The following is a 13,383-nucleotide window of genomic DNA, read 5'->3' as shown; positions in this document are numbered from 1 at the left end:
AGGAATTAGGCCCCACTGTGGTGTCGGTGGAAGGCATATCGGTGGGAGGACTATTACCCTAAGGGCCAGAAAAAGGCTCGCAAAAGGCTGCATCCGACCCTCGCACCGCAGTTTGGAGACCACTGGTCTAGAGGGTTTATGAGAAGAAAGCAAGTGGCAGTCAGTTAGCACTAGTTAATACGAATACCAACAAACATCTTATATGTTGCACTCTACGCTATTGTACGTATAATTGTTCAATTCAAAGAAAAAAAAAAAAAGAAGTGCAAAAGAGCCCGAATAATGGCCCACTTATGCCAGGTGCATTGGGCTGTGATGGGCAGTTTTTCCCAGTACAGTGCTAATGCAAAGACAAGACAATTTGTTTTTCTTAACCACTGGCCCTCAGAAAGATTTACCCACCTTAATGACCAGGCCATTTTTTGATTTTCGGCACTGCACTATTTCAGCTGGTAATTGCACAGTCATGCAATGCTGTATCCAAACTAAACTTATGTCCTTTTTATCACATAACTAGAGTTTTCTTTTGGTGGTATTCGATCACTAATGGGTTTTTTATTTTTTGTGATACAAACAAAAAAATAAGACCGAAAATTTTGAAAAAAAAGAGAAAAAAACCCCCCGATATTTTTAACTTTCGGTTATAAACAATATATAGCAAACTCAAAGTTAGTCCTAAATTTAGGCCAAAATGTGTTCTGCTACATGTCTTTGGTAAAAAAAAAAACCCCAATACATGTATAATTGGTTTGTATGAAGTTACAGCATCTACAAACTATGGTATATATATTGGAATTTACACAGCTTTTATTTTCTTACTGCCTATCACATTTCTTGAGGTGCTAAAATGCCAGTGCAGTACAAAAACCCCCCAAATGACCCTTTTTTGGAAAGTAGACACCCCAAGGATTTTGCCAAGGGGCATGTTGAGTCCATGGAACATTCTACTTTTTGCCACAAATTTCTGGAAAATGACAACTTTTTTTTTTTTTTTTTTACGCAAAGATGTCAGTTAAATGATTTATTGCTCATGCATGCCATGGGTATATGTGGAATCACACCCCAAAACACATTTTGTTACATCTCCCGAGTATGGGGATACCACGTGAGAGACTTTTTGGCAGCGTAGCCACATACACGCCCCCAAAATCCAATGACCACCTCCAGGCCTCTTATATCGTGCACTGTATATGCATCATGTACAGTATATTGTAATTATATAAGCAATTGAGAGGTCATAAAGGAATACACAGCAGCTATTAGGTGACTAGCTCACAGTGCTGTGCAGACGGTGAAGAAACACACAGAAAAGCATTGGTCAAGTTTACATAGATTATGGCACTAAACCTGGGAACCTTGATATGCCATGTTATCGGATAACAACTGCTCTGCCTGGTTTTTAAGGTTTAGTAAACTCATGATTTAAAACTCTGTCTCATATTAGTCTAAATACAGTACCTACTGTATATCTCCTAGTAGTGAAGAGGAACTCTAGTGAATTTGTACATTTTAAAAAACCATCCAGATTTTCAACAGCATTTCCAGTAAGATCATCAGCACAAACTAACCTGCAATGCGTTCCATTTTTCCAGATTCTTCCCCCTTCACAATTAGGGAAATCCCATGTTTCAGCATATCCTTCAGCCTGTCCTCCATGACACATCATAACTGTACATATACTCAGAATACAAGGGGCATCGGAGCAATGTAGTGGCTGCCAATGGCCACTCATGGCAAGCAATGTGCAAACAAGGCACCATGAACGTAAACTTGAGTTTATCTGAATGACAGAAGAGTGACTATACATCCGTTTGGCATTCAAAACTACTAGTCTTAGTATCTTAAAAATACCAAGAGTGTAGCCTGAACTTTTAAGATTCATAAATTAGAAACGACAGCACATATTTTCAGAATTAAGAGTGTTTATACATTGAAGTACATAAAATTAAACCACTTGCCGCCCCGCCACTGAAAATTTACTGCAGCAGGGTCAAACCTATATGTGTGCGACTACCTTCTTCCGGGTCTGTGGGTGTCCGCTGCCAACCCAAGCTGTGAATGGACACAGCACGAGTTTGGCAGCCGATTTCAGTCAATGGTTTTGACAGAAGTCAGATGATCGGATGTGTCCAATTACACACAGAGTTCTGTCTTTGCAAAACACAGATCTCTGTGTACAGGGAACAGCAATCTGGCTGTTTATTCTGTATGCAAAACAGGGAAATAACAATGTAATAAAAACTAGATCAATCTACACCAGACGGAACTTCACTTGAATGACGCTAGTGCCAATTTCTTGCAATCGCTTGTACAGTAAGCCATGAGCCTTGACTGCCTATAGAAATTGTAAAGCCACTGCAACCTGAGCTAAGTAACTATTCGAATATTCCTACTGTATAAAGACCATTGTTTATGCTCATTCGCTAGGAAGTTCAGGTAGCATGTGTTTTATGTATTATCAGTCTTGTATTCTTATAATTGTAAATAGTTTGTATGTACAGCATCTTGTTTAGTGAAGAACATTAATACACTATAGAGGTGTTATTGCTTCAATGCTTTTACCGCAAAGAACTTTAAAGGACACAAAGCAAAACAGGGGTTCAAATACACACACACACACTAAAACAGGTAATTTTTATGCCTAGCATAAATCTCCCAGTCCATACAACTGAATGGATGCATGTTACTAATGCTACTTTGCTGCATTGGCAGCTGGAGTATTTCCCAAATGAGTTCCATAAATCTTCTGTTCTGAAAAGTAAATTGTTCAGAGCTAGGTTTTACCTTGCCTAGATTTTCAGGAGTCATGACATTTTGAAGTCATCAAATTATTTTACATGCCAACTGTTTAACAAACCATTAAAGTGGACAAATAGTAGTCATTGCATTCTTTACACGTACAGAGTAAAATTGATTTTTGTCAGCTGCTGTTCACAGTTGAGGAGCTCATAAGAACTATGTTTGGCAATGGAGCATATACTGGAGGTAAATGTGGGCAGAAAATATTTACACAATACTTTTACAGCCTGATAATATCTACTCAGATGATTTTAGGACATTAATTAAAAAATGATGTTTGAGAAAGAAATTGTATGTTCTGAACATGATAATATTTACAAAATAATGTGAAATGCAAAAAATATAGAGAAGAAAAACAGTTGGGTAAGTGCTTAGAAATATATTAACCACTTACAGTGCAACCAGAAAGTATTCACAGCGCTTAACTTTTGCCACATTTTGTTATGTTCCAGCCTTATTCCAAAATGGATTAAATTAATTTTTTTCCTCAACATTCTACAAATAATACCCCATAATGACGACGAAAGAAGTTCGGTTTGAAATCTTTGCAATTTATTAAAAAAAAAAAAACACATGTGCATAAGTATTCACAGCCTTTGCCATGACACTCAAAATTGAGTTCTGGTGCATCCTGTTTCCACAACTTGATTGGAGTCCACCTGTGGGAAATTCAGTTGATTGGGCATGATTAGGAAAGGCATAAACCTGCCTATATAAGGTCCCACAGTTAACAGTGCATGTCAGAGCACATACCAAGCCATGAAGTCCAAGGAATTGTCCGTAGACCTCCGAGACAGGATTGTATCAAGGCACAGAAAAATTTCTGCAGCATTGAAGGCCCCAATGAGCACAGTGGCCCCCATCATCCATAAATGGATGAAGTTTGGAACCACCAGGAATCTTCTAGAGCGGGCCGCCCAGCCAAAATGAGCAATCGAGGGTGAAGCACCCAATGGTCACTCTGAAAGAGCTTCAGTGTTTCTCTATGGAAAGAGGAGAACCTTCCAGAAGAACCACCATCTCTGCAGCACTCCACATATCAAGCCTGTATGGTAGAGTGCCCAGACGGAAACCACTCCTCAGTAAAAGACAAAATTGCAGCCCGCCTGGAGTTTGCCAAAAGGCACCTGAGGGACTCTCAGACTATGAGAAACAAAACTCTCTAGTCTCATGAAACAAAGATTGAACTCTTTGGCCTGAATGCCATGTGTCATGTCTGGAGGAAACCAGACACCACTCACCACCTGGCCAATACCAAACCTACAGTGAAGCATGGTGGTGGCAGCATCATGATGTGGGGATGTTTTTCAGCGGCAGGGACTGGGAGACTAGTCAGGATCGAAGATGAAAGCAGCAATGTACAGAGATATCCTTGATAAAATCCTGGATCTTAGACTGGTGCGACGGTTCATCTTTCAACAGGACAATGACCCTAAGCACACAGCCTACATAAGAAAGGAGTGGCTACGGGCTAACTCTGTGAATGTCCTGGAGTGGCTCAGCCAGAGCCCAGACTTGAACACGATCTGAAAATGTTTGTGCACCAATGCTCCCCATCCAATCTGATGGAGCTTGAGAAATACTGCAAAGAGGAATGTGAGAAATTGACCAAAAATAGGTGTGCCAAGCTTGTAGCATCATACTCAAAATGACTTGAGGCTGTAATTGGTGAAAAAGGTTCTTCAACAAAACATTGAGCAAAGGCTGTGAATACTTACGTACGTGTGGGGTTTTATTTTCGTTTTAATTTCTAATAAATTGCTAAGATTTCAAAACTGACTTCTTTCACATTGTCGTTATGGTGTATTGTTTGTAGCATGTTAAGGAAAAAATTTAATTTAATCCATTTGGAATAAGGCTGTAACATAACAAATTGTAGCAAAGTTAAGTGCTGTGAATACTTTCTGGATGCACTGTAAGTCACTAAATAACTTGGTCAAGGAGTGAGTCTGGTCAGAAGACGTATTTGTTTTTATGCATTCCTCTACAAATTCATCCACCTCCTCCCATGAAAAAATCTCTTGGAGACAGATTTTATGGTATTAGTATGTCTGCATAGCTGCTTTGTCTGGTTATCACAAGTATAAGTGCATATGAACATTAAAACTTGTGTACACATTTAAGTACACACTTTTGGTACATGCTTCCAGAGGTGGCTACAGACATTCTAAAAGTAAAAGCTTGCTAACACTGATCAAGAGCTTGAAGCAGGGGTGTATAGCAATGCAGGGCACAGATCTATGGTGGCTGACTAATAAAGAGTTAAACATCAATAAGACATTTCACCATCATGGCTTTATCATGAGCTGTGTAGGTAAACATATTGCTGATGTTTGCTTAATGTATTCAGTACTTATTGTTGTTTTAAACGCTGTATCCTGTCTGGATTTATTGTACTGACTTTTTGTTCCAGAAAACAATGCTAAAGTAGGGACAAATTAATTTCAAGAAAGGACAAACATGGTATGATTTCTGTCATAGTAAACACAGCAAGAATGCATCAAATATAACCATTAGTAAACATAAAGCAGTATAAGTAAACAATGACTGCAAAGCCAAGTGTCAACATGAATGGAGGGGAAATCTTCCAAAGGGGATTTTAATTACAACTAGAAATTCCCTCACTTTGGTGAGAATTCCACTTACTACCTGTTCTGGCAATGGAACAGGAAGTTAACGGAACACAAATGGCCATTTTGCCATTAGCAATACTTTAAAGGATTGGTTCACCATTTCAGAAAAATGCTTTATTAAAGTGAAGTTCACCTTATGCGTAAAACAACCCATGCAGACATGTGGCCTCAACATATTACAATGTACCAAGCATTTTTGCAAAATACATTGCAATGTGACTGGCACATCTGTAGGCCTCTGCTGGCAACCCCAAAGCTTGCCCAATATTCTCCCATATTGTTTACCTTTGCTTCCACCTAACATTTTCTGGGACACAGCAGAGCTTGGACACTTGTTTTCAGCTTCATGGAAGCCCACTTATCTTATTCAAATGAGGCACATGTACAAAACGAAGTGGCTTGAAGAGCACGCACTGCGCATGGACCATGGAAGGATACTATGGACTATGCCTTGAATGAGAAAAGGTACCTCTTGTTTTGAAAAATTACATGGTTGATGAATTTTGTGACATATCCAGAATATATTTATGAAAACTTGTTTTTTTTTTTTGTTTTTTTTAAATATGAAAAGGTGTAATTTCTATGTTACTACAAATGATGACCTGGGTTTAGCAATGCACACATGTTCATCAACAAAGCATGTAAATATTTACATTGGGTACATTTCTGAATTTACAAAAAAAAAAGTGACTCTGTGCATACCAGCATTCAACTGACATATAAACCTAGAGTAAATTTAGTTAAAATACTGGATATGTCAAAGCTTTAGTATATCTAGGAAGGAAGTAGATTGACAGACATCTCTCTGAGTGATAGGCAGGGAGATATCGAGCAGCCCTTAAGGAGTTAGTGCTCAGACCCACCTTGATCACCCAAAGGTGAAGCTGAAATATGTGCTATGCTTTGCGCTTTTCTCTCTTTCAAAGTAGGGGAGAGGAAAGGATTGTACCCAGTTATAGAATGATTGCCCAACATACTGGAAAATCTCTCTGTGAAATAACGAGGGTTTATTTAAAAAGCTAACTCCTGACATATTTGTATTCTGATTACCAGCTGCAAAGTGCAGTTTTATTATACAGTGAATTCTAAAGCACTTATGCCAGGTACAGTCTACCATTACTGAAAATGAAGTGCAGTATATAGCCACTATTAGACATCCCTTTTTAAGGAAATAGCTGCATTCATTTATGCAGAATCTTTTACTATTTTATTAAACACAATCACACAAGTTTCCATTTAGACATTTACAGCCAATTAGGAGCCAGTGGTGCACACAGTGAAAGCCTTCCTGGATCAAGAAAAGTCTCAGAACTACTGTGATTTACATTAAAAGCTACCAAATGGGCTGTTCACTATCTAAAGAACATGAAGACACTTTATTTGCCTACAAGCTGGCAATTTTAAGTGTTTGTACCATAGAAATTATACAGCTATAATGTATAAACATACCACACAGTATCAGTTGATGCGGCTGTGCATAGTCAAAGAATATGTAAATCCAACACTACATATTTCTGATATGTGCCTGTGGTACCATGTACTTGTATGAAAAAGTGTCCTGTTCTCTTTGTATTGCTTCCTTTGCGTGAAATCCATGGTGCTCCTGCCAGTCTCTCTGCTTTCCTAATAAAAAAAAAAAAAGACCCCACTAGACATGAGAGCACAGCGTGGTCAGTCCTCTAGCTGTGCTGGGAACTCAGGCTGTTCTCCTCCAATGATAAGCCTTCGGATCCTCCCCCCCCCCCTTTTTTTAAAAAGTGGAAATTTTGTAATGTTTTTATAGCTATACTCAAATGTTTTACCTTCGATTTCTATTTAAAACTGTATGGGTTTACATAAATTTTAATATTGTAGGGTAACTTTAAAGTTTAGCAAATGGACATGATATAGCTTATTACTGAAAGGGTTTATGCACCTCTAACAAAATGTTGCTAACATCTAAATCTTTAAACCTACTCTTTACAATACCTGCCAAGATGTTAGACATGAGGTACACATCAAATGGCCACATGGCTCAATCTTGACATCCTTGTCATTTTCTGCGCAGATTTTACACAGCTGAAAAGTAGAGCCCATTTCACAGTACAATTCATATTGTTCCTGAAAGGAAGAGGGAAAAAAAATATTACAACAGTGGACCTACCACTGCAAAAAAATAAATAAAATATATTAATAGTTAAGCTGGCTTGAAAACCCTTATATAAGTAGCAGGTTCGTGGCCAGCTGAAGCACAGAGCTTGTACCAACGACAAACAATACCTTTTCTAAGGTTAAATTACAAGATCAGACACAATGTTTTTGTTCTAGAAAATTAAACTATCGAATATTATAAAGTTTGTAAAATAGTTCCATTTTCTCTAACAATTTTGCACAAAAGCATGGAGTCAAGCAAATTAATTTCTGGTTTTATGCATACCCACCACCCCTTCCTGGATTCCATATCACATATCTAATTAAACCTAGCACATAATCCAGACCCTGTATAAAAAATGATTAGTAGTTCCAGAAGGTTGAATTTATATATCAATTACTGTATGTACAGTATGATAAACATGCATGCTAAGCCAAGGAAAGGAAATCCTTAACTACCTGGGTAACTTTTATGTGATCATGAGGCATTGGCTCACACAGACCAGTCAAATCAGGATTATAACTTCTTCCATCAGGATAAAGATAGCTGAAAAAAAGCAAAAGCTTGTCATTGATGGCAGATAACCAATACTTGGTAACTATCCAACGAATCACTAATGCTAAGAAAAGATAGGATCTTTATTTTATTAAGTAGAACAGAGATATTGTTTTATAAGTATGTCATTATCTATAATCATTTATGTTTAGAGACATCAGGATTCCTGATCCTAAATTATTTTTGGTCATTATAGTTTTGGAGGTAGAAGTAAAGTAGATCATGTAAAACAGAAAAATAAACTGCAGCTCTGAATACAGCCTGCATACAGTTAATATTATACAGTGCCTTGAAAAAGTATTCATACCCCTTGAAATTTTCCACATTTTGTCATGTTACAACCAAAAACATAAATGCATTTTATTGGAATTTTATGTGATAGACCAACACAATGTTGCACATAGTTGTGAAGTGGAAGGAAAATGATAAATGGTTTTCAAAACTTTTTACAAATAAGTATCTGAAAAGTGTGGCGTGTATATGTATTCAGCCCCCTTTACTCTGATACCCCTAACTAAAATCTAGTGGAGCCAATTGCCTTCAGAAGTCACCTAATTAGTAAATAGAGTCCACCTGTGAGTAATATAATCTCAGAATAAATACAGCTAGTCTGCGAAGCCCTCAGAGGTTTGTTAGAGAACATTAGAGAACAAACAGCATTTTGAAGGCCAAGGGACACACCAGACAGGTCAAGGATAAAAGTGTGGTGAAGTTTAAAGCAGGGCTAGGTTATAAAAAAAAATATCCCAAGCTCTGAACATCTCACTGAGCACTGTTCAATTCATCATCCAAAAATGGATAGAGTATACCACAACAGCAAACCTACCAAGACATGGCTGTCCGCCTAAACTGATAGGCTGGGCAAGAAGAGCATTCATCAGAGAAGCAGCCAAGAGGCCCATGGTAACTTTGGAGGAGCTGCAGAGATCCACAGCTCAGGTGGGAGAATCTGTCCACAGGACAACTATTAGTTGTGCACTCCACATATCTGGCCTTTATGGCAGAGTGGCAAGAAGAAAGCCATTGTTGAAAGAAAGCCCTAAGAAGTCCTGTTTGCAGTTTGCAAGAAACCATGTTGGGGACACAGCAAACACGTGGAGGAAGATGCTTTGATCATATAAGACCAAACTTTTTGGCCTAAAAAATAAAACGCTATCCCCATCATGAAACATGGTTGTGGCAGCATCATGTTGTGGGGATGTTTTTCTTCAGCAGGGTCAGGGAAGCTGGTCAGAGTTGATGGGAAAATGGATGGAGCCAAATACAGGGCAATCTTAGAAGAAACATGTTAAGAGTCTGCAAAAGACTTGAGACTGGGGCAGAAGCTCACCTTCCAGCAGGAAAATAACCCTAAACATACAGCCAGAGCTACAATGGAATGGTTTAGATCAAAGCATATTCATCTGTTCGAATGGTCCAGTCAAAGTCCAGACCTAAATCCAATTGAGAATCTGTGGCAAAACTTGAAAATATCTGTTCAGACGCTCTCCATCCAATGTGACAGAGCTTGAGCTATTGTGCAAAGAAGAATGGGCAAAAATGTCACTGTCTAGATGTGCAAAGCCTGCAGAGACATACCCAAAAAGACTTGCAGCTGTAATTGCAGCGAAAGGTGGTTCTACAAAGTATTGACTCGGGGACTGAATACAAATGCACACCACACTTTTCAGATATTTATTTGCAAAACATTTTAAAAACCATTATCATTTTCCTTCCACTTCACAATTATGTGCCACTTTGTGTTGGTTTATCACATAACATCCCAAAAAAATAAATTTACATTTTTGGCTGTAAAATGTGGAAATTTTCAAGGGATATGAATACTTTTTCAAGGCACTGTATGGATGCCAGGCTGTCCTCAAGTTGTCTGTAACAGTGGCTCACTACTTCATTTCAAAGACCACTTTCCAATTTTTCTGAAATAATGAATGACTACTTCTATTACGAGAATCTTATTTCAATGTTGCTCATTTGTTAAAAATATGGTTACTTTTTTTTGGAATGCACAAACAGTTTAGGAAGCAAGCAGGCTAGGGCAATATGTAGATTATCATCTACAACCATTGGTCACTCAAACTATAGCATACCTAAGGGACACAAAACATGTGATACAGGAAATCAAGGACACCAACATAGATCCAAACACGATTTTGAGTACAGCAGATGTAGCAGCATTGTACACCAACATAGACCACCAGGGGGCCATAGAAGCAGCTAAATGGGCACTAAATAAGTATGGAAACAACACTATTAGACATAATAGATTCATCATAAAATGTTTAAAGTTTTGCCTTACTCACAACTACTTTTGGTACGACAATACATACTATATACAAAGAAAGGGAGTAGCTATGGGCGCTAAATTCGCCCCTAGCATTGCTAACCTTTATATGGCAAAATGGGAAGAGGAATCAGTATTTCAGAATAAAAGCCCAGATATCATTATATATAAAAGATTTATTGATGACCTCCTAGTGATATGGAAAGGGGAAAAAGAGGAATTGGTGAAATTCTATGATAACCTAAATATGAATACTGCTAATATAAAATTGAGCTATGATATACATGATAAGTTTATCAACTTTCTAGATATCCAAATTTATAAAGAGGGATTACAACTATACACTAAAAACCATTTCAAAGCAGTAGATAGAAATTCCTATATCCCCATAGACAGCTGCCATCACAAAGCGTGGTTAACTAATATCCCTAGAGGTCAATTTATTAGACTGAAAAGGAACTGCACTAACATGAAGGACTATGAAGAGCAAAGTGGTGTAATATCAGAAAGATTCATTAATAAAGGATATAAAAAAGAAACAATATACAAAGAAAGGGAGAAAGTAGGCCTTATGGACCGGAACGCATTGATAGCAGATAAATGTAAAGATAACACTGCAAATGAGGAACTAGCGGTAGTGCTACAATTTAACACCCAGTATAGATCAATACAGAATATAATAAAAAAACATTGGAAAATTTTGACATTAGATAAGCACCTGAAGAATAATATTCCTATAATGCCTAGATTTATATACCAAAAAGCTCCTAATATTAGGGATAAGGTCGTTAAGAGCGTAATAGTACCACCTGTCAAAAATCATCAAATAAGCTTCTTTCAAGGAAAAGGGTTCTACACTTGTGGTAGATGTTACAGTTGTATTAGAGTGACCAATAATCCAAGGAGAAGATTTACATTTCAGAATCCCCAAAGTGGAAAGGAATACACTATCCAGCAATTCATATCATGTGATACAAAGGGGGTTATCTATGCCCTAAAATGTCCATGCAATCTAATATACATTGGTCGTACAAAGAGGATGCTTAAAGAAAGAATCAAAGAACATGTATACAATATAAATAGGGGATACAAATACCACCATCTATCACAGCACTTCAAAAAATATCACAATAAAGATGCAAGCAAACTAGAGTTCTGGGGCATTGAGAAGCATATACAACACTGGAGGGGGGATAACCTAGTAAGGGAAATTAGCAAGAAGGAGTCGAAGTGGATCTATGAAATGGGCTGTATGGCTCCCAGTGGGTTAAATAAGGAATTTGACCTGACATGTTTTATTAGCAATAAATAAACATGGAGATTCATAATGATATTCCGAGACCCCCAATATACATACAGATTGAGAACATTTAACTATATGGGCTTAGTATTTTCCAACTCCATCATGGGCATACTCATGGTGGGTTTGGGATGATATTTGAGTAATATATATTAGCAGTAAACGCACATATTCTAACACTATACTACACTTGTCATCGGCATCTTCCTTGATATAGAGATGGGTAGCATTAAGGATTGAAGATGACACTATAATTAATATTACATAGGTTAATTATAGAAATATATATGATTTTTAGTTGCATAATGTTTAATACATTATTTTTAATATTTTAATTTGTCTTATTATTCTATATTTTATACCTTATATTTTATATTGATTTGAATAAAGTAAAGAATCAGCTTATCTGCCAGAACTAGAAGTAATTAGCTTATCTTTGTAATATAAACTACAACTCGTTGTTACCATTTAGCCATTGCAGGTTATGAGATGGATTACAGCTGACCCAGTTAGCAATGTCTGACGGACAGAGGAAACGTAAGATCCAAGTAGACATGTACATTGTAAATACCTACCTGCAATACAGCTAGGGAAAATCACTGGGAAAATGGCCGCGCCCATATGGGCTTCGGGAAAATGGCGGCCGAGAGATATAAATAGCTGGGCATACACAGTCGTGGCATCCAATCATATTCCCCCTGATGAAGTCACGTGACCCTGTGACGCAATGCGTAGGGGAGGGGCTCTGACGTCACGACATTGCACTGGAGAAGCGAGTAGATCCGAATACAAGCACAGGCAGATAGCACTGCAGGGGCAGCTACAGAGAGGTTCTTGCTACCGGCTTTTTCACCTGCTGACTGCCATCTATACCTGTCTGGATCACATATGAGCTGTATGCCACCAAGTTATACCTGTTAGTGGCAGAAATAAATCCATTTTTTGTACAAGGATAAGACACTATGGTCTGCTTTTTCTTCTTTGACCAAACATCCCATGAGCTGCTATAAGGAGGAGTGAACGAGGAAACAACCCCAGGAGGGGAACTGGGAGATCCCAAGAGAGCTATTCAGTGTACTCATTGATACACAGGGAGATAAAGGAAAGAACAGGAGGATCCATCCATAGGTATGTCCACCTTATAGGACGGCTGGAGTAAAGGCATCATCCCATTTCATCTATCCTGGAAGGATAAAAAGCGTATTTGCCTGGATTTGTTCAGGCAAATATAGAGGTGAGCATATAAGGAGACCATCTAGCACTTGGAGAAAAGGAACAGAATATTCACTTGCACATTTATTTCAAAGACTTTATTCATTATTTGTGTATTACCAGCACGTGCACATATGTGTTTGCATTAATCATATAGTATGTACACAGCTATATAGAGGTGCAATATGGGTTTACACCATAGCACCCACTAAGGCACTATCACTTTAGGAGTATTCACTGTGCATGTGATTTATATGTAATATATGTAATTAGTGGTATAGTCACTATTCACTATATTGATACACTTTAGTAGTATAAACTGTATATACTAATATATAGGAGCGCGGCGCATTCGTTTTTCTATCATCTATACACACTAGTTAAGTAAGGAGTAAATTTAAAAAGGTATAAAAGTAAACCTATTTTAAATATGATAAATTCAAGTCTGTAAATCATCAATCTATGACCTCCT

General features: G+C 37.7%; 1 protein-coding gene across 5 annotated transcripts in view; it reads right to left on the bottom strand.

Annotated features, from left to right (window-relative positions):
• The window catches only part of CBLB (Cbl proto-oncogene B), a 263,546-nt gene that overhangs the window by 102,959 nt on the left and 147,204 nt on the right, over positions 1–13,383 (bottom strand). For all 5 annotated transcript variants that reach the window (XM_089692244.1, XM_089692245.1, XM_089692243.1 and 2 more), the window contains 2 exons: positions 8,022–8,109; positions 7,401–7,532 (listed from right to left, as the gene is read on the bottom strand). In XM_089692244.1, the coding sequence (XP_089548370.1) occupies positions 7,401–7,532; positions 8,022–8,109 (220 nt within the window). The remainder of the gene's footprint in view (positions 1–7,400; positions 7,533–8,021; positions 8,110–13,383) is intronic.

This window comes from Staurois parvus, unplaced genomic scaffold (genome assembly GCF_062004578.1).
Source record: "Staurois parvus isolate SC_StPar_1 unplaced genomic scaffold, SC_StPar_1.0 ptg000580l, whole genome shotgun sequence".
NCBI lineage: Eukaryota > Metazoa > Chordata > Amphibia > Anura > Ranidae > Staurois > Staurois parvus.
Note: the sequence above shows the minus strand (reverse complement) of the source record. Positions and strands in the feature narration are given on the sequence as shown.